The 22,906-nt window shown below is 35.5% G+C and overlaps 1 protein-coding gene across 4 annotated transcripts in view; it reads right to left on the bottom strand.

Moving 5' to 3' along the window:
- The window catches only part of FERRY3 (FERRY endosomal RAB5 effector complex subunit 3), a 47,007-nt gene that overhangs the window by 14,035 nt on the left and 10,066 nt on the right, over positions 1–22,906 (bottom strand). The window contains exons 4-10 of one of the 4 annotated variants that reach the window (XM_025995384.2): positions 18,407–18,588; positions 13,967–14,066; positions 13,744–13,865; positions 7,997–8,103; positions 6,186–6,383; positions 5,142–5,270; positions 2,298–2,372 (exon numbers count right to left, since the gene is read on the bottom strand). In XM_025995384.2, the coding sequence (XP_025851169.2) occupies positions 2,298–2,372; positions 5,142–5,270; positions 6,186–6,383; positions 7,997–8,103; positions 13,744–13,865; positions 13,967–14,066; positions 18,407–18,588 (913 nt within the window). Of the gene's footprint in view, positions 1–2,297; positions 2,373–5,141; positions 5,271–6,185; positions 6,384–7,996; positions 8,104–13,743; positions 13,866–13,966; positions 14,146–18,406; positions 18,589–22,906 lie in introns of all 4 variants that reach the window. The other 3 variants (XM_025995385.2, XM_072766185.1, XM_072766184.1) reach the window with 3 other exon arrangements.

Genomic DNA, 22,906 nt, shown 5'->3' with positions numbered 1-22,906 from the left:
TGGAGCCTGCTTCTCCCTCTGCCTGTGTCTCTGCCTCTCTCTCTTTCTCTCTCTGTGACTATCATAAATAAATAAAATGTTTTTAAAAAAAAAACAAAAAACATTTAGATAAGCAGAAAAAGAAATTAGAGTATAGTGACAGAGACATCAAAATGGACTATAGACTATAGACGAAAAAAAGGAAAAGAAAAATTGTCTGGTGGAAGAATATAGTTACAATTTCCCTGAAAGGCAATAAAAGATGCAGACTGCTTATTAGAAACCTGGCAGACTGTATGAGACAATATCATTTTGGACCCAATGAAGTGTATTACCTCCTCAACACTGGCTGATCATTTAGATGAGGAGAGTGGCAGCATTAAACATGGGCTATGGTCCAGTGGTGAGGCAGATGACTTAGTGAACGAGTCAGGTGCTTCTAATCCCCAAATTGGCACTGCTTTGTTTGACCTTACATGACTTGTCTCTTGGCCTCATTTTACCCAGTAGTGAAATGGGGGTCAAAGAGTTGGCAGTGGTAATCAAAATATTGTGATGTAGCATAAAAAGGACTAGATTGGGTATTGAGAAAATCTGGTCTAAGCACTTATTGGCTGAGTGATCTTGGGCAAATCAATCCAATTTATAGATCCTCTGTACTTCATGTAAGAATTGGGAAGAATAATGCCTGACTGCTTTCCTCACAAAGTTGTGAGAATTAGATGATGTAACCCATAAATACTTAGATAATGATAGAGCAAACCTACTGGTAAAAAAAAAAAAAAAAAAAATATATATATATATATATATATATATATATATAAATAAAACTATTTTCTTTTGCAACTTGAAAACTTAAAAGCATTTGTAATTTGGATCTTTGTTCATCTCTGGTAAACTTTCTGGCTGTGTAGGCATCCTTAAACACGTGGAAATTCATATGCTGTCAGCATATCTAATCAAATAGTTTGATACTCCTTTTCTAATGCAGACTATGACATATCCTCCTGATTTGGTGGTAATACTGAGATACTAACCTATAGGCATTTCCCAAAAAGGAGCAAGAAAGGAAATAAATATAGCAAGAAAGAGGTATGTTGAAAAAAAAAAAAAAAACAAAACCCACACATCAGTACCTCCGGAATAGGTAATGAGATTGGCACATTTTAAGAAAGCCACAAAATATGGATGATTTAAATTATGGATCTGTGCAGAGAATACAATAAATCCTGTCTCAATGAAGGTATTTTTAGATAGAGAGGAGGACAGTTTCCTGTTCCACAAAGTGGAGGAAGCAGCATGTGGTGATGTAATCCTGCCTCTAACATTACCCTCGAAGGTAGGATCTCTGAAGGTGGGAGGGAGTTGGGAAGCTGATGACCACAAGCTAACTGACTGAGACCAACAAGATGAATACCAAAAGGGGGATGCTATCTGCTTACATTAAATGGAATGTGACCTACATGTAGAAGATCTGGGGTAGAAAGAGGAAACAACCTAGTTATTCAAGAAACTGCAAACTTTACTAGTTACCTTAAAAGACTTTATGCCTGTGAACAGATATGCCTTCCTTGTTATACCCTGTCATACAAACATTACCAAGGATCATCAGAGTGAATTCAATCTGGAAGAGGATCAAGAGCCTGAATTTCCAGTTGATAAGTGATCTATCAAAAAATAATAAAGGAAATTAAAGAAATGGGAAGCAGGAACATTTATGGGGAAGTGGAAATAAGAAAGATTCTAAATTATATGACCCATGTTCTTTCTACAAGTTCAACTGTTTCCATCGTAGTGTTGTTTATATTGCAGAATAAAAATGACTTCTGCTTTACTTAAGAAACTAAGAAACAATGTATAACAGAAGAAACTTAAAATAGCAAATACAATCAAATTTATGCAATTGTTTGAACAATTTTTTCTTGTATAGAACTAGAAAGTCCAGTATTAGTATAAGAATAAAAATTTAGGGCAGCCTGGGTGGCTCAGCCATTTAGCACTGCCTTCTGCCCAGGGCATGATCCTGGAGTCCTGGGATCGAATCCCATGTCGGGCTCCCTGCATGGAGCCTGCTTCTCCCTCTGTCTGTGTCTCTGCCTCTCTCTCTGTGTGTCTCTCATGAATAAATAAATAAAGTTTAAAAAAAGGTTTAAATTGCAGAACATCCATGAAAGTATATTCTGTAGATACAATGTTGTTTCAAAGTGATACACTGACAAGCTGTTTTATAATGTACACCAAGAACTTCTATTTCAAATCTATGATGTCTATGGATGTGATTATAAGAAAATCATAATTTCAAATAAAATACCACTTACCAGGTAAAATATTTAAATAGTTTCTGTCAGCATTTTTAGCCTTATCGTCACTTCCTCCATTTCGGTTTCCAGAATCTATTCATGAGATAATACAGCATGAAAGAATATAACAACATATGAAAACACATTAATTCTACTGCTCTCTAAACAATCACAATAACAGCAAAAAGTTTACTAAGGATAGCTAGGTACAAGACATTCTGATACATGTTTTACATGTATAATCTCATTGGATTTCACAAAACCCCTATAACCACAACCTCATGAGGTAGGCACTATTACTATCTTGATCGTATATATGAGGCAACAGAGGGTTACATAAGTTAAGTAACTTAACCAAGGATGCACGGTAAGTGGTAGAACCAGGTCTTGAACTCACACAGATTCCAAACCCTATGGTCTTAACCACATTTGACTTGCCATCACCCTATTTTTCATCTGGGAGGCTCAGTGCACTAAATTAACTGCACATAAAACAACTTCGTTAGATAGTTGTAGGGTGGCCATCTTTATTTTTAGATTCTGAGTCATTGTTGTTGATATAACTTGTTCAGGATTACAAGCAAATGGTTAGTAGTACCAGGAACCACTTGATATTCAGCCCATTTTGAAATCTGTTACTTCTTATCTGACACCATATACAATTTATTTCAGATTTGTGAGGTTTTGTTTCAAATGGGAACTTTTTATTTAAGATATTCAACAGGCTTTCTTTCTTTCTGGAAGGCATGATATTATTTAGAAGGATAAATATTGGTAAAGTAAGATACATCACAATTGACCATATATTATTATACTTGGACACAAATTATTTTACATATGTACATCTATTTTTAATAGATTTCTTATAAGATTCAGATGTATTTTCTACTAAAACTCAAAAATGCAGAATGAATATTAGCATTCAAAGCAGCTATCTTTATGAGGGTATATATGTATTCCAATTAAGTACAAAACTATTTTGGGATGGCTGTCAGCATCAGAATATCAGTTGAAAACTGTCAGAACTTCAAATACGTAAACAGAAAATACCAAGGGAAATTGTATTTTCAAAAATGTTCTAAATCAAAGTAACTTAATATTTTTACTTAGTCACTACTTTGAATAATTCATATCACTGTACCTTGAAAATGTACATATTTAATCGATAGGGAGAGAAAGGCAGAGAGAGGAGGCTCTGTGTTGCCAGAATCTATATTGAATGTAATAGTCTGTTTCTCATACAGACCCATGCAACTGATAGGCTCTGAATAAATGTCCAATCATGGCACAGAAAACAAAAGAAATGATAAATAAGGACTCTAATTTCATTCACATGGGGGATGAACAAACAAAATCCCTACTAAAGGAATAAGAACAGTTGAGAGTCCATTCCTCTCTCCATGCTGTAATTGTAATACCTTATAATACTAAGAAATGACAATTTTTCATTTAAAAATGTATATAAAATGGCGCAGAAAACAAAATTGCTTTTGGCTTGTTATTGTGGATTATAAAGAGATTCTAATGTAATAAACACAGTAAGGAAGATAATGGAATGCCTTAGAGTAAACAGGTACTTGAGTATCAGGATGTAAACGTGTAGAACACATACGTGGGCATGCACAGAAAAGGAAAAAACAGAGACAGTATTTTCACAGAGCTCTTCTATGACAACATGTGGGTTCCTTTCAGAAAGTTGTCTTTTATAGACCTGCTTGTTTCCCTGACTCACTTAAACCACAAAATAGTTGCTTGAACAAGAACAAAATAATACCATGATTTACACACATTGCCTTAACCGTATGTGGTTTGCAAACTTCCTGTCATTTGCTGCACACTTTCTATCTCTCATAAATATACTTAGAATCCTCCTCCTTCTCCCACACCTGTCATGATCTCAATCTTCATGCTTTTAGTCACTGCTAAGAATAATATTAAGATGTTTCTGATCACATCACTGCTAGTTTGAATGAGATGGAGGAAGAAGATGGTAGAAGAATAAGAGGACACACTGGAATTTTCTTTTTTTTTTTTTAATTTTATTTTTTTATTTTTATTTATTTATGATAGTCACAGAGAGAGAGAGAGAGAGAGAGGCAGAGACACAGGCAGAGGGAGAAGCAGGCTCCATGCACCGGGAGCTCGACGTGGGATTCGATCCCAGGTCTCCAGGATCGCGCCCTGGGCCAAAGGCAGGCGCTAAACCGCTGCGCCACCCAGGGATCCCCACACTGGAATTTTCTGAAAGGCCCTCTGTTTGGATATATTTCCATATGGTTTTCTAACACAGCCTGGCTCTGTCACATATACCACACAGTGCCAAAGCAAAGCCACACTTCCCTAGAGCAGGAATCAAAACTAGTGGTGCTGCTATAGTATAGTTCTGGACATAGTAATTTTTCAAAAGAAAACTGAATCGAATCAATATCAATTCTTATAAGATTTACAATTGACTTCCTGCTACCTAAGAAGGATGAAAGATGGAGCACATTAAGTGTATGTTTTATGCTAACATTTACTCTCTCACTTCACTGCCCTTTTGAGGTAGTAATTATGTCCACTTTAGAGATACAGAATTTGTATCACAAGACCACCGACTTTCCACTGAGTACTTCAAGTTTAACTATAGAATTTAAATTTAAAAACAGTTTTTGCTAAGGTTATTGGACAAAATCATGCAAAAAAGGAAATTAAGAACAGAATTCAAGTTTCTAGAGAGCTTGAATTTTGTTCTTAATTTCTTTCTTCCATTTTTCCACCAATACAACTTTCTGTATTTTAGTAATGGTCCATATGTTATTAGAGTGCTTAAGGACAGAAAATACTAAAAGTAAAATTTTGAAAATTTTGAGTTTTACTGACCATGCGATTCTTTCAACTTACTCCTTCGCTGGGTTCTAGCATAAAGTACCACCTGCTGGACAACTTCCAGTTGCTCCTCAATTCGGGGAAAATGGAAGTCAGTACATTCTTGGCAAACTGTGGCAAAATCTAAGGGACCCAAAACATTTATAAACTACTAGAGGTGAACTATGAAATAGTATTATAGACAATGACAGCTAGGAGGAATAAAATATAAAATTCATAAGTGTGATTTCTTATACTTGTCCTTTCAATAATTATGTCTTAAAGGAGGGGAAAGCGATTTTGTTTGAATCAGAAACCTAATCTCTCAATCACTTGAAAGAGTAAACAATTAATAGACCAGGAGATTTTCATATAATTCCAAACCGTTTTTTTAAAAATTCCAAACTGTTTTAAATAACAGTTACCTTAATGTTAAAAAATACAAGAAAGTTCTTATATTTATGATGGGAAATAAACTCCATTCAAGCTTCCTTAAAAAGTTATACATTTTAATATACATTATATATTTAAAAATTTTTTGCCTTTTGTATATTTTTATTGGAGTTCGATTTGCCAACATACAGTATAACACCCAGTGCTCATCCCATCAAGTGCCCCCCTCAGTGCCCATCAATAAAATTTTTAAAATAATCATAAAGAGTGAGTTGTACAGAGGGAACACAGAATTTTACCTAGCACATTTAAGAAATACGCTATCTAAAATACCTAGGAAGAAAGGACAAAGGGATGAACTAAAATTCACTGAGCCAGGATCTGCTTCTGAAATGAATACATTTATAGCTTGATTATTCTTTTTGTTATGCCTTGAAGCAAGAATCCTATAAGAGCATTGCTTATAATAGAATTTTAAGAAAAAGTAAATATCCTGAAGCACTTTACCATGCTGAAGTATGAAAGATATCTAAAATAGTCATGGCTAGGTATGTGTGTTGCTTGGCTACTAGGATACTAGGGCTAACTAAAATTTTTGTTTTCCTATAATCCCTTTCTTTGTAAGAATGAAAATTTAATGAAATAAATATGGTAATGTTGACTTACCTCTTTTAATACCACTATAGGAATTGATTCGATTATCTACTAGCAAAACGAGGCCACAGAGAGACGTAGAATAAAGTGATAGTGCAGTCTGGAGTCGATGGAGTTTCACGCCACTTCGATGATTTCTTTTGTGCTTACAAAAGTCCAGCATATCTGCTCTCAGCAATCTCAAATTATGCATGGTCTTCAACTGGGCTCCTGGGGGGTGGGGTGGGCAACAGTCCCAGAAAGAAACTCAGACAGCTGCAAAAATCCAGTATAACAGGATGCAAATCTCTATGGCAAGAATTCAGATAAATCTGTGCTATAAATAATTAGAAATAGGCTTTCCAATTTCCAATTCTAGTAACTATTCAGATTTAACCTATTTTTTAAAAAAATAATGTTATTTTTTATTATTAGCTAAAACAAAATGTACAGCCAACAAACTATAGGAGCAAAACATACTTTTTCTTTATTTTAAATTTTAGTTAATATACAGTGCAATATTTGTTTCTGGAGTAGAATTCAGTGATTCATCACTTACATGCAACACCCAGTGCACATCACAAGTACACTCCTTAATCTCCATCTCCCACCAGCCCATCCCCCACTACCTCCCTCCATCAACCCTCAGTTTGCTATAATTAAGAATCTCTTATGGCTTATTTTCCTCTCTATTTTTTTTTTCTTTTCCTCCTTTCCATATGTTCATCTGTTTTCTTTCTAAAATTCCACATATGACTGAGATCATATGGTATTTGTCTTTCCCTGACTGACTTATTTCACTTAGTGTAATACACTCTAGCTCTGCCACCATTGTTGCAAATGGCAAGCTTTCTTTTTTTGAGGGCTGAGTAATATTCCACTGTACATATATATACCACATCTTCTTTATCCATTCATTGGTTGATAGACATTTGGGCTTTCTCCATAGTTTAGTTATTGTTGATAATGCTACTATAAACATGGCGTGCATGTACCCCTTTGAATCTGTAGTTTTGTATCCTTTGGGTAAATACCTAGTAGTACAATTGCTGGACTGTAGGGTAGCTCTATTTTTAACTTTTTTGAGGAACCTCCAAACTGTTCTCCAGAGTGACTGCATCAGTTTGCATTCCTACCAACAGTGCAAGAGGGTTCACCTTTCTCGGCATCCTCACCAACACCTGTTGTTTCTCATGTTGTTAATTTTAGCCATTATGACAGGTGTGAGGTGGTATCTCATTGTGATTTTGATTTGTATTTCCCTGAAGATGAGTGAGGTTGATCATCTTTTCATGTGTCTGTAAACCATCTGGGTATCTTCTTTGGAAAAGTGCTTATTCATGTCTTCTGCCCATTTCTTAACTGCATTATTTGTTTTTGGGTGTTAAGTTTGATAAGTTCTTTATGGATTTGGGATACTAACTAACTTGTATCTGTCAGTTGTCATTTTAGTTTTGCTGCTTCCTTCACTGTGCAAAAGCTTTTTATCTTGATGAAGTTCCAATAGTTCATTTTTGCTTAAGTTTCTCTTGCCTCTGGTGACAGGTCTAGTAAGAAGTTGCTATGGCTGAAGTCAAAAAAGTTTCTGCCTATGTTCTACTCTAGGATTTTGATGGTTTCCCATCTCACATGTAGGTCTTTAATCCATTTTGAATTTATTTTTGTATATGGTGTAAGAAAGTGCTCCTGTTTCATTCTTCTGACTTGCTGGGAGCAGGACATAATTTGTAATTAAAAACAACAAGGGTACCTTGTACTCATATGCTAGGGATTTTTCTCTTACAGCATAAAAAAAGCTTCCCAAGATACAATAAATTATGCCTACAAAAAATGAATTCACTTACCTAAGTGAATGGTAAAACTTTCTTCCAACTTTCTCTGCTCCTCATAAATCCTTCCATTTGCTTCTACAGATTCTCTGAACTGACTCGGTTGAACTTTAATTTCCTCACTGAAATTAATAAAATTATTCAAATGCTTGGTCTATTTGTCAAGAACTTTTCTTGAAAGAAAGAAAGGTTTACAACGCAATGACACAAAATGAAAGCTAAGAGTATCACTTAATTTATTCCTAAACTACTCCTTAATCTATGGTAACAAGGGAGAAGCATAAACACCAAAATTTTTTTTTATATATTTTTTACTGGAGTTCTATATGCCAACATATAGCATAACACCCAGTGCTCATCCCGTCAAGTGCCCCCCTCAGTGCCCGTCACCCAGTCACCCCAACCCCCTGCTCACCTCCCCTTCCACTACCACTTATTCATTTCCCAGAGTTAGGTGTCTCTCATGTTCTGTCACCATCACTGATATTTCCCACTCATTTCCTACACCAAAATTTCTTAAAAATCCTTACTTGTTCTTTCATTTCCTTACAGTAAGTAATGCACATGATTATTTCTAGTTATTAGAATATCAACTCATGTGGTCTAAGAATGATTAAATGAAGTGATTTACATTTTAAAATGGCAAACTTAAAACAATATATCCTCTATCAAGGCTGGCTCGAGGCAAAACTAAAAATATAGATGAAGTATGGGACATCTGGGTGGCTCAGTGGTTGAGCACCTGCCTTCAGCTCAGGTCCTGATCCCAGGGTCGAATCCCGTATCAGGCTCTCTACAGGAAGCCTGCTTCTCTCTCTGCCTATGTCTCTGCCTCTCTCTGGGTTTCTCATCAATAAATAAATAACTTTAAAGAAATAGGTGAAGTGATAGAAACAAAAATTTAAAATTAATAAGTCAAATAAAGGAATAATAAAAAAGATGAAGTTCATTTTGATGTATTCACATCTTCTATTTTTTAAATTTTTCCCTGTTTTTTTTCCCCTACTCTGTTCTTATTTATTTGCTCTACTCTGTTCTTGCTTATTTGCTGAAAAGGTTTCCAAATAGGTGCTGTATGATTGTATAACTGTAAATTCAAATTTCATGGTATGAAGATGATCTAAGTCTATGATAGTCATTTTGGACTACATTTTTGGGGTTATTCCAAACAGGTTACATTAGATTCACTAACTTCATTAGTTTATGTGGCAAACTAAAACATAAAAATAAATTTATATTAATAAAACTTCCTTATTGTAGGATGCGAAAAGCCACAAGAAAGTGTTGTTCCCACCCTAACAATAAGAAAAAGTCAGATAATCTATAAAATCATAACTTTTCTGAAATTTGAGGTAACATGGCAACCAAGTAAACTCAATTCTAAAGTGTAAAACCCCTCCAAGGGCAGACAGCAGACATAGTTTTCATTTTGGGCAGAGCATGGTAGAAAGGAGTTGCTGTAATTTAAGAAGGTAAGAAGAAATCGCTAAAATATTAATGAACTCTTAAAGGCCAAGCATGGGCTAGCATGTAAATTTAGAATAGCTATGAGCCTCAGGCACAAGGGAAGTTTGCATGTACTTGCAAATTCTTTTCCATTGGCCTCCACCAGGTGTTTCCAAGGAAACACTGAAGCGTGCAGGAGACAAGAGAGGCACAGGTAGAAATTCTGAGAATGCTCCAAACCCAAGCCCCAAATATATGGGGCGTGCCCAAGACTGAAGCTTGAAAAAGACAACAAAGACCTGTTTCCTACCCCCAACTATAAGTCTAGCACCAAAGTCACAAACAATAATGGTCTATTGTTGTTACAACAGCATAGAGAGAACAACAGCATTGAGAGAGACCTCATGCTGTGGCACAGACCTGCAAAGACTCCTGAAAGCAGAGGATGGAAGAGAATGACAAGGAAAAATCTTCAAGGACCCAAAACCCCACTCTAAGTACCAGGCAGCAGCTTACTATAGTAGAAAGTGAAGCCTGTGGTATCATTGAAGGAACAGAAACCAAACTCAGCTCAACTACTGACTAGGCTGAATGACCTTCACATTAAGGCCCTGTTCATTTCTGGACATAAGTATTATTTATCTTAGTCTCTTCTAATACACACAATTTCCAACATTTATCTTTTAAAAAAAAAAGAGAGAGAGAGACCCCAAAAAAGCAAGCAAAAGAAACAAATAATTCATTGTCAAGAGATAAAGCAATTAACAGACACAGACTGAGAGATGACCCAGATACTGAGCTGCAAAGAAAAAGACTTTCACATAATGATGATAACTATGCTAAAAGATCTATTGGAAAACAATGCACAAGGACACATAAGGAATTTCAGCAAAAAGAGAAAGGAAATTTAAGTACTAGAAATAAAAACATGACATCAGATTGATGATCACAAATATCAATTCCTTTGACAGGCTCATCAGCAGATCACCAACTCATTTTATGACACCACCATTACCCTGATGCCAAAACCAAATGAAGATCTTATAAGAAAAACAGAACTATACATCATCATATACATAAGACATATTTATTCATTATTTTACAGTATATTTCCTTATATATGATGTATGTGAAACAATATATAACATGAATACTTACTTCATATAAAATTTCTAGAATACTAGTGAGCAATAAAAAGAAAAGAACCATTTATAAATGAAACATTAAGTCACAAAAGCATTATGATAAGTGAAAGTAAAACACAAACTACTTATAACAGTTTGATTCTACTTAAAAGACATTCTGAAAAAAAAAAAAAGAAAACAGGGACAGAAAAATCAGAGCAGGTTGACATAAGTGGGAAGAAGAAAGAAGTTATAAAGGTAGAAAAGTGAAATTCCATATCTTGAATGTAGTGATGTTTTCATGACAGTTAAGTTTGTCAAAACTCATCTAAATGTAAACTGAAAAGAGATAAATTTTAATTTGTATAATTTACCCTTCAGTAGGCCTGACTTTTTCTTCTTCTTAGTATTGTAATTTTTTAAAAAATTTAAAGTCAATTAGCCAACTTATGGTACATCATTAGTTTCAGATTAGCTGTTTTGAAAAAGCAAAAATAATGGCTAAAAATAAATTGCCACTTTTATCAACTTCTTATAGGAATTCTATATGGAGTTGAGTTGAAAATAAGTTTCCGTTGCCCAAGGAAATTGCTATTAAAAGAAAAGCAAAACCCTACCTCTGAAATCAATAATACATTATATGTTAATTAACTGAATTTAACTAAAATTTAAAAAATTCATGACAAAAAAAGAAAAAAGAAAAACTGACAGTCACAGTAAAAACATTCTTTCCTAGGACTATTTGTAAAAGTAGTGTCAGCTAAAGGCCAATATGTATACAATGGAATTGATTCTATAGATTGAATTTCAGAAACTAGAGCAGCAAAGCAAGAGATAATGTTTAAACAAGGGGCGTTCTCAGCTTCCTGAAATGTGTGACTCTCCACATTTCTGATCACAACATACAGTATATACTTTATATTCTGGCTTAATACACACATTTTTTTATAGAAAACTTCATGCATGATGTGCTTTTCTATTTTTTTTCTTATTCTACTCTGCTGTACTCCGTTCCATTTCATTTCATTTTATTGCTGTTTTTAAAAGTCTGACTGGAAAGTAAAGAATCTAGAATGGTCCCAACAGACTGCAGCCAGCAGTTTGAGAAACACCACTGTACATTATAGGATACAGATGTTCCCAACCCATCTTTCTATTCACTTCCCCCTTTGTATTACATTCATTATTTTTAAAAATTTTTATTATTTTTATTTGAAATGAGGAGTATAGTCAAATATGTTAGTGTCAAGGATGTTATTTCTAATCATAAAAAATTGTTTAAATATTTCTAAGGTGTTGTCTTGGAGAAAATAAGGCAAATGAAAGATTATAATGTTTGGATAAGAGGTGATATAGATATCAGACAAACAGCTTAGTGATAATTCATCCATCTGCCTATGGTCCACCCATCCTATAACTATTGAGCAGGTCTTATGTGCTTCTTATATTAAGAGGTAGACCCTTGGCAAGGATCTGAGTATACAAGAGTAGAAAAAACAGACATGACTTTCAACTTCAAGGCAAGACTAGTAGGGGAGACCAACATTATATAAATAAAATGCTATTTCTAAATGTTTAGGGCAAATATCAGGCGAATGCTGGGAATAGGATTATTACACTGTACTAGGAACATTTCCAGTTGAATATATTTTAAGATTTGAAAGAAAGAAATTCTCAAATATACGAGTATACAACCAGGAAATAACATAGGCACTGTCAAGCTCTAGGGCAATATATGAAATATAATGTCAACACCAAAGAAACAAACAATCCAATCATGAAATGGCCAAAAGACATGAACAGAAATCTCACAGAGGAAGACAGAGACATGGCCAACAAGTACATGAGAAAATGCTCTGCATCATTTGCCATCAGGGAAATACAAATCAAAACCACAATGAGTTACCACCTAACACCAGTGAGAATGGGGAAAATTAACAAGGCAGGAAACCACAAATGTTGGAGAGGATGTGGAGAAAAGGGAACCCTCTTACACTGTTGGTGGGAATGTGAACTGGTGCAGCCACTCTGGAAAACTGTGTGGAGGTTCCTCAAAGAGTTAAAAATACACCTGCCCTACAACCCAGCAATTGCTCTGTTGGGGATTTACCCCAAAGATACAGATGCAATGAAACACCGGGACACCTGCACCCCGATGTTTATAGCAGCAATGTCCACAATAACCAAACTGCGGAAGGAGCCTCGGTGTCCATTGACAAATGAATGCATAAAGAAGATGTGGTCTATGTATACAATGGAATATTACTCAGCCATTAGAAATGACAAATACCCACCATTTGCTTCAACGTGGATGGAACTGGAGGGTATTATGCTGAGTGAAGTAAGTCAATCGGAGAAGGACAAACGTTATATGTTCTCATTCATTTGGGGAATATATATAATAGTGAAAGGGAATAGAAGGGAAGGGAGAAGAAATGGGTAGGAAATATCAGAAAGGGAGACAGAATATAAAGACTCCTAACTCTGGGAAACGAACTAGGGGTGGTGGAAGGGGAGGAGGGCGGGGGGTGGGGGTGAATGGGTGACAGGCACTGAGGGGGGGCCCTTGATGGGATGAGCACTGGGTGTTATTCTGTATGTTGGCAAATTGAACACCAATAAAAAAATAAATTTATTATTAAAAAAAAGAAAAGAAATATAATGCATTTAGGTCATCAAGTACCGTACAAGTCATGAATTAAAGAAGTCCTCTATTCTCCTTTTCTACCTTGTATACACTTCTATTATTGCACACATCATTCTACACAGTATTATTTTATTTATAGGTCTGTCTCTCTAGAATATAAGCTCCACATACATAGGAATCATCTTTGTTTTTCTGCTTAGATAGTGCATTGCATTTAAGATGTATTTGGCCAATGCTTATTGCACTGAACAGAAGCCAATTTAAAACAAGAGATAGTAGTTGGGGTATTTAGGTATATACACTTAAGAGATTTATAGCTAAGTTCTAGGGATGGGAAATCACTATTTTAAGCCAACCAATTAACCCCTCTCTCAAATAATCCACATAATTCCAGATAACACCAAAGGTGTTAGAAATATAAAATTATCTTGAACTGTTATTGGTAACCTAAAAATAGTTACGACTAAAAGGTTCAATTTTACAATACACAAAAACTCTTACTAACAATGAACTTTCATCCGATAAGAACAATAGATGAGTAATACCTGAGGGAGCTGTTGTTGGGGTTTTTTAGGTCTTGATGAAGTTTTATCACCCATTCCTGATACTCTTGCTTTTGGATGGCAGTTGATTGTTTTAGTTCATTGGACCATTTATTTTCTAAGTCCTAAAAAGAAAGAATATACCAAGTGGTGAATTTTTTTTTTTACAAACATAAGTGAAAACAAAATGTAACTATATATCTAAAAATCACTGTATTTCACTTACTTGCTGGGATTCAAAATGCTGAGCAGCCAGTGAGTTTACATCTTGATCGGTCAGTGATTTTCCCAATTCCTGCATCACTTTTTCCATTTCGATGCCTTGTCTAAAACATAAATGAGTGCATCAGACATACTCATAAAGTCTTTAAGGGGTATGGCCACTCCAGATTCACTGAACAATTTCTACAAAGCAAAAATAAAATTTTTCATTTATAGGAATATGTCCAGCAATGGCAATCAACTGTAATACCTGGAAAGCACTTTGAAGCCTTGGAAATGGGGATGTGGGAATACTGATAAGGTCATATAACACATCATTTGTCAGCTAAATCTTTACCTAAATTTAATGCATAAGTGAAATCAGCAGTCAAAATCTAGGCAATCTTTCAATTTCCATGACTAATGTTTGAAACTAGACTCCTTTCTCATCTGCAGATTTCCTCAAAGAAGATACTCCACAACTTCAGCTTTAATACATTTTCTACTTATATGCACAGGAGTTAAAGTGACTTCAAGCTTTGAAAGTTAGCTTATAGTATTGCCCGAAGCTGTCAATTAGGTTCTAAGAATCAAACTGGTAATTAAGTCACAAAGTTCTCTTTATGGGGGAATATATAAGATATATTCTAAAGATATGTTTTAGTCTTACCTTCTTCATTTGTGCAGAAATTAAACATGGTTTTCCCAGAAGAAAAACTAATCACTGATGTTAGAAGTTCAGACACAAGTTATTTATGGGAGAGAGGGGCTGTGATTAGCTGGGCCTGAGGGCCTTCTGCAGTGCTGAAAATACTCCATTTCTTGAGCTTAGTGACGGTTACATGGGTATGCTCACTTTATAAAAATGTAATGAAATGTACACCTACAGTTTGTCTTTTCTGTATGTTATATTTTAAGTTCTTAAAAAAATTTCAAATTAAAATATTATCTTCAAATATAAGTGTCTTTAAAAAGTTTGTTCTAAAATATACTTTAAACAAATGTGGAAAGAATAAAGACATGAACTAAAAGGATTTTACTGTCACTCTAATTAATTTAATTACTTTTAAAAGAGATCTTATGCTTATTTATAACAACTAATTAAGACACTTATATGCATATGATAAGTAAAAGTCATTTATATGGTACACATTTGTACATTTCTAGATTTACCTTCTAGGATTAAGTATTCAAGACCATTTAGTTTCTACTTAATTCTAATGCAGGTGACCTCATTAACTTTTTATAACTATTGGGGGCCAGGTGCTTGCAAGTAAGATTTTTATTTAAAGCAGAAAGAATTGCTAAACAGTTATAAATACAAACTTTGATATAAATAGATTAATATTTTACATTATGCATGTTCCCTCTAGTGGATAAAAGGTATCATTGCCATTTTTAAGTTTTAAAGATTCAAGATCTTTAAATATCAATAAATAAATATCTTTAAAATATTTCTACCTTAAATCTGGTTTGCTAACAGCAGCAAATTAATAGCAAGGAAAAAAAGACTAATAAATAATTCAACAAAAGAAATTCCATGAACATTTATTTCATGCTAAACGGGTCAGAAGTGAAAGTAGCTTATGATATAGTTAATGATACAATATGCATTTTCTCAGATTAAGATCAAAGGGAATTTTATTATATTTCTATCTAACTAGATATTGGCTCAGTATGTCGGGTCTGACAATTCTAACAATCTGAAAATTAACTTGAAGACTTACAAAAAGCTAACAGTCTTATAACAAAAAAAAAAAAACTTGGAAAAAAACCGATTATGCTGTGCTGAGAAACTGTCTTTTAAAGATGTAAAGTAGGATTAAAATGAAAAGAGAAATAGGAAAATGTGTCACTTCTGCTCATGCATTGGGTAAATGAATTTCGTGAACTTCCACAGATACCAATGAATTCCAACTAGCCTTAAGTTATACTGTTCACCTTTACAATTACCTACCTCAGAAGGAACATAACTTATTTTTCTCTTTCAAGCTAATAGTTTGGGTGTGTGGAGAATAAACTACAACCTACTGTCAAAATAAATGTATTTCAATATTGTTTATGTTTAAAAGAAAAAAAAGCAAAACCTCATCAAGAAATTGGGCCAAAGGACATCTCAATAAATAACATAAATCCAAACAAACTCCTACTAAAAAGCTATTCCACAATAGAAAAAAGAGGTATGAAGTATCAGTAAACGCAGATAATTTGTAAGTTAATGCAGCTTCCCAAAAGGTGAAGAATCACGTGGATAGGAATCTTCTGATTTAGAATACTGATGGCCAGAAATGGAATTTTCTGTGAGATGCACTGAGTAGGTAGCAAAGTTGGCCACATTCAGAGTAGCTGACCAGCTAAATGAAAGTACTGGTCATGGCTACTGATATGGACTATGGATAGCCAAGCTGAAAAAATTTTAATATACCGAAATAGGTAGAATGAGGACAGTACCAGAAAACCTGGGATTCAAGAGTAGATTCAGAATGAGTTGACGGTTATATTATTTGAAGCCTTGGTAGGAAAAAAACAAATAAATGAAGTTCAACAGAAAGTAATTAGATATTAGATAATTCTACTTCCATATATACTTTCATCTATATTTCATTCTTGTTCTAAAAAATAAATTCACAGTTTTACTGGCTACATACTAAAGGACTAAAAAAAAAAAAAAAAAAAAAGAAATCAAATTTTTGTCTCCCTCAGGGACACAGCTTAAACTCTTTAGCTGGTGGCAACTATGCATACCACTGGTATCTCATGTAGAAAGGAATAAACTGCCTTGATACAGCTGATCAGCAAAGCTAAATCCATATGGCGTGACAAAAGTCAAAATATCAAGTTCTTTCTGACAGGGACAGTTCTAATATTTTACTGGATAGGAAAATAAAAGGTTAAGAGAGTAGAATTGTTATAAAAATGTTTGAATTTATGCAATACAGTAAAAATGCTGATCTGGCAGAGAGAAGAGTATTTTTCAGGAAAAAATTATTAAATCCATTTGCTTATAATTTTTGTGTTTTAAATTTTCTTAACTATGTCAACCGTCAAAGTAACAGATTATTCTTATCTTGCTAGTCCCAAAGTTTTCTAATGAAAAGCAAACGAGAACCAGAAGCAAACCAGTACATCATTTTAAATTTACTACCTTGAGACAGAGTATCAAGTTAGACACAAAAAATACATGTGATTTCAGGTCCTACTGTACTTTCACAATCAAAGAGATTTCACATCAGCCACTCAAAACATCTTAATGCCATGTAAGTCCTAAGTGAATGTTTTTATAAGGTAATTACCATAAGCTAGATTAAAATGGATTGTCTAGAAGAAGCATATCCTGATTATTATTACATTTTTGTAGAACTGCTAGGAAGCAATCTGGAAAGTCATGTTTTAAAATAAATGATGCTAGCAATTTTTTACTTACTCTGAAGGGAAAAAAGTGAATCACAAAAGCATTGTTTGCAATACCGTCTGCAATGAATTAAGATAGAATTAAAATGTCTTGGAATAATACTAGTGCTATTTTTTCCCATCATGTAAATAAACTTATAAAAATGAACTGAAAGAGACCGTGAAGCTGGTAACAATAGGGTTTAAATAGGTTCTGAATAGGGATAGAGCATGGTTAAGTGGTTATAAGCTTTGGAGTGGAGCTCTGACTTCAAATTCCAGCTTGTTCTCAGACAAGTTATTTAACTTATTTAAGCCTCATTTTCCTAATCTGTAAAAGGGGTGATAATAGTAGGGTTGTGGTAAGAATCAAACAAGATAGAGCATCTGTTATGGACTGCATGTTTGTGTCCCCCCAAATTTGTATGTTGCAACTCTAATCCCCAATGTGATGATATTTGGAAGTGGGGCCTACTAGGTTTCAATGAAGTCATGAGGTTGGAGCCCTCATGATGGAATTACTGTCTAGAGCTCTCTCTCTGAAGAGATGCATCAGGACCACACACTGAGTGAAGGCCATGGGAGTGCACACTGAGAAGGCACCAGTCTATAAGCCAGGAGATGGGTCTTCCAGATACCAAATCTGCTGGCATCTTGACCTTGAAGGACCTACCTCCAGAACTGGGAGATATAAATATCTCTCGTTTAAGCCATTTAGTCTATGGCGTTTTGTTACAGCATCTAAGCAGGCTAAGACAATCATCTGAAGCACTTTGCACATGGCCTAGAACAGAGCAAATCTTCAATAAGAGGTAAGCTATTGCTCTTATTAGAAATAATATTTAAAGCCTCCATTATTTATTCAGGTAAATCACCTGAGAAGTTTTATAAACCTCTGAGGACTTCCCAGTTGGAATTATACATTGAAACACAGAAGAAAATTAATTTCTCATATTAGAGAATTTTTTTCTATTTTATTCTCTAGTTTTACAATTAAATGAAAACCAACTGTTATGCAGCCATCATATCTGACAATGGAACATTTAATTATGATAGTGCAAGAAATTTGAAATACCTCTCTCGTAATTTTTTCAGCTCCACATCTCTTTCACCAATCAGTTCTGAGATACTAACAAAGTAATTATGTTCCAAATTTAGGAGAGTTTCAGAGGCCGGAGAGTGGATTAGGTCATGGTATACATCTGCAAAATCTTCATCCCAGCTGGGCTCTTCAGGCCTTGCATGCTCTAAGGTGGTCTACAAGATGACACACAGACATTCTTAAATCATGATACGGCATTTTCATTTACTATGCTACTAGACGAGTAAAACTATATTACAAATCCATTTTTGTACATCAGACATGGATAGAGACCTCCTATTTATGTATCTGTACATATATAAGGTTATATAGGTTATATGGGATTATATAGGTTATAGAGGATTATTTAAGTATACAAAAAATATGGAAAGATATAAACTAAGTTGTAGTGAGTCACCTAGAGGCAGGGATGAGGAAGGGGTGCTAATGTGAAGAAGGAAGGGATAGGAAGTGCCCCTAGTTGAAAAAAAAATTAAGGATGCTATGATCTCATTTCTGTAAAATAACGCACACAGACACACATGAAGATGACCAACAAAATGCTAATGGTGGCTGTTTCAGGAGAGTGGAATTTCTGATGACCTTTATATTATATTATTATAATTAGAAAAAAGCTTCTAATTATTAAAAAATACACTGCTAAAAAGGTTTTATAGAATATACATTTAGAAAATGAGGTTACAGGGATCCCTGGGTGGCTCAGCAGTTAAGCACCTGCCTTTGGCTAAGGGCGAGATCCGGGATTGTGTCCCACATCAGGCTCCCTGCATGGAGCCTGATTCTCCCTCTGCCTGTGTCTCTGCCTCTTTCTCTCTTGCTCTCTCTCTCTGTGTCTCTCATGAGTAAATAAATAAAATCTTTAAAAAAAAAAAGAAAATGAGGTTACATATATTGTCTACATATGTAGTCACATGTTTAGTGATGCAATGATAATGAAAACCCAATTCATGTGTAGGATTTTACATCAAGGCAAGACAAACCTATGCAATTTTCTTATTTTGACTTTTTCTAGTATTATGCATTCTTCTTAAGGGAGAAAAACCACGAGAGACTCTTAACCATAGTAAGCAAACTGCAGCCTGCTGGAGGAGAGGGGAGTGAGGAGATGGGGTAATTGAGTAAAGGCATTAAGGAAGACAAATGATGTGATGAGTACTGGGTGTTATATGCAACTGATAAATTATTGAACACTACATCTGAAACTAATAATGTTGGCTAATTGAATTTAAATTAAAAAAATAAAATGCTTTTAAGAATATGAAATCTCTTAACAATATGCTTTTAAGAATATGAAAAACAGTAAGCTATCAACCTGATAAAGGACTGAGTAAATACTGGTAAACAAGAAAAACAGAAACACGGGAAGAGGCAAAATGGGGATACCCTCAGCACACATGCAGATCCATCCAGGGAAGTGTGCACATAAATCCATCTGGGGAGGACCAGACACCTGTCCCAAGGACCTGGCATATGTCAATACATCAGACAGACACAACGCTTTATAGGTGAGAAAACTGACTGAGCAGTCCTTTGCCAAAGACCACACAATTTAATGGCAAAAGTAGAAATAACACAAAGGATTTAATGTTTTTTCCATTATTGATCTTTGGAGACAAACACCTGTAAAAAAAAAAAGAACAGGGATCCCTGGGTGGTGCAGCGGTTTGGCGCCTTCCTTTGGCCCAGGGCGCGATCCTGGAGACCCGGGATCGGATCCCACGTCGGGCTCCCGGTGCATGGAGCCTGCTTCTCCCTCTGCCTGTGTCTCTGCCTCTCTCTCTCTCTCTGTGACTATCATAAATAAAATAAAATAAAATTCTTTAAAAAAAAAAAGAACAATCTGAACTCTTCCCTTTTATCAGTGAAAATATTAAAAATTGTAACCAGTGACATAACTCAGAGTAATAATTTACCTAAAAATAAAACAAGTGGACAAATCACAGAAACAGGTATCTTGAACTCTGTCAATCAGTAGGTAAACCTTTCCCCCTTGTTTTCTCTCACTCATACTTCAATCAACTTCAGAAGTTGATTGAATCAACTTCAGAAGTTCAGAAGGGAAGAGTTTAAGGTGACTGACTAGCTGAAATCTGAACATGGATTTTACCTGCCCTAATGCCTCTGAAAACTTGAAAGCCCATTCTGGTAACTGCTCTAAGGATTTAAACAGCCCATGCGACTTAAGCTTAGTTAAAAATTCACTTCAGGTTCAGGCTAAAACTTTGTACAGGAGCCTGTAAGAGATCATTGGGATCTGCTTGCCCATACGTAGTACCAGATCAGATATTCAGGAACCCCACTAACCAGATCAGCTTAACTACAATAACTGGCAGCATCAATTTAAAACTCAGTGTAGAGCAAGCCCTATGAATAGGTAGAAGCACTAAACAGAATTTTCCCTAACATAACTCATGCCATTCCCTCAGAAGAGAGGATACTAGGAATGGAATTGTGATGGCTGAGGGGAATAGGGACAATGAGTAAAGGTCTGCAGAGAGAAAACTATTTCATGTCCAGGCCATTATGTCTCCACCTCCACCTTCCCCGCATCAAGCTTTGGCTCCGAGTTCACAGACTTCCTCCTTTCTGTTCCACCTCCTGCCATCAGCCTGGGTTACCTGGATGTCCGTGTGGATAACCCAATCCAATGCCCTGTCTCTTGCTTCCCTGAACTTATCTTTACTAAGTCTTCTGCTCCCTCCAATCACCCATTCTGTATCATCCCCAGGAACAGCTCAGCCTCTAAAATCGAAACATTCAGTCTCTGACTATAACATCCAATCAAGATTCACATTCAATTACTCCCAGGTAATTGGTTCTTTAATCTCATCAGTATCTCCATGGCACAGATCCACCTACTTATATTTATTTTACCAGCCATTAAGTCCTGCCCAGCTTCACTTTATTCCTTAAGTAGTTAGGAAATGGTCTAGCATTCAAATATTGTCTTGCCAAAATCCTCAAATCTCGGGGATCCCTGGGTGGCGCAGCGGTTTGGCGCCTGCCTTTGGCCCAGGGCGCGATCCTGGGGACCCGGGATCGAATCCCACATCGGGCTCCCGGTGCATGGAGCCTGCTTCTTCCTCCGCCTGTGTCTCTGCCTCTCTCTCTCTCTCTGTGACTATCATAAAAAAAAAAAAAATCCTCAAATCTCTTGACTGATCCCTTTCTCTTGCCCACCTAACAAAACTCTAATCTTATTCCTCTCCTGTGCCTGCAGTCAGGCTGTAGAACGCTGCAGCAGAAAAACTACAAAACTGTAAAGTTTATGATGACAGATTTCCCTTTCCCTTCAGTGATGCCCTTGTAATCCTATCTTTTTCTAGTCAGTTCTCTCTTCAAATATCCAACTGTGTCATCAGTTCCCCACCTCATCTAAACATGTGGCCTGTCTTTTATTTCCCAGATAAAGTAGAAGCAATTAGAAGAAAGTGTCCTCAAACTCCCTGCTACTAAAGCAGTAAAATTTTGAGAATCTATATCCATCTTTTTCTCCTTCCTTTCTGCCATAACCAAGGAAGTGTCCCTCCTCCCAGGCAAGATTAAGTATCTACTTGAGTTCTGGATTCTATCTGTTCTAGTCTTCATCTCTACCATCGTAAACAAACCTCTGACCTTGTGTTCTTATTTTGCAAGTGTCTCATCCTTCTTTTCTATGCAACCAAGCTTCTTGTGCTATCTATACTCATTCTATTTCCACACTCCCACACATTCTTAAAGTCACTGAAATCTAGTTTCAGCTCCGGCAATCCATTAAAAACTGATCCTGCCACAGATAAGATTACTTGATAAACCCAATGGACATCTTTGAGTCTTTTCCTCACTTCATTTTCTTGGAAGCATTTGACATTATGGACTATTCCTTCCTTCTTGGCATCTCTTTTTTCTCAACTTTCATGAGACCATAATCTTCTGTTTTCTTTCTACTTCCTGGGCCAATTCCTCTCTTCCCTTTGCAGTCTTTTTTCTCTATTCATCCCTTAAGTATTAGTGCGTTCATTTATTTGTATATTCTTACATCTTCTCCTTTTTTTTTTTTTTTTTGCCACCCATCTATACCATCTATTCAACCCATACCAGAGAACTGTTATTTTCAGGCACTGGGCTAGGTGCCAGAGCCATAGCAGAGAATACACTATACATTTCCAGATGGCTATCCACACAAATAGGAGATATAGATAAGTCAATAGATAATAGACAATTATAATACAGGGTTTCATTGGGATTCTGAGCAGGCATGTACTATTCTCCTTCTACATAATCACCTTGGGCAATTACATTCATTCCATGACTTCACAATTCATCTATGTATGAATGACTCCCATACCCATGTCTCCAATCCAATCATCTTTCCTGAGTGCCAGGTGTACACAGCTAAGTGCTTATGAGGTATCTCCACATGGGTGTCTTGTAGGCACTTCACATATCCTTTACACTGAAATTTGCTTCTCAGGTAAAAGGAGCTCATGTGAA

Source organism: Vulpes vulpes, chromosome 8 (assembly GCF_048418805.1).
Source record: "Vulpes vulpes isolate BD-2025 chromosome 8, VulVul3, whole genome shotgun sequence".
NCBI lineage: Eukaryota > Metazoa > Chordata > Mammalia > Carnivora > Canidae > Vulpes > Vulpes vulpes.
The sequence above is the reverse complement of the archived record's forward strand: the minus strand, read 5'-3'. Positions and strand labels throughout refer to the sequence as shown.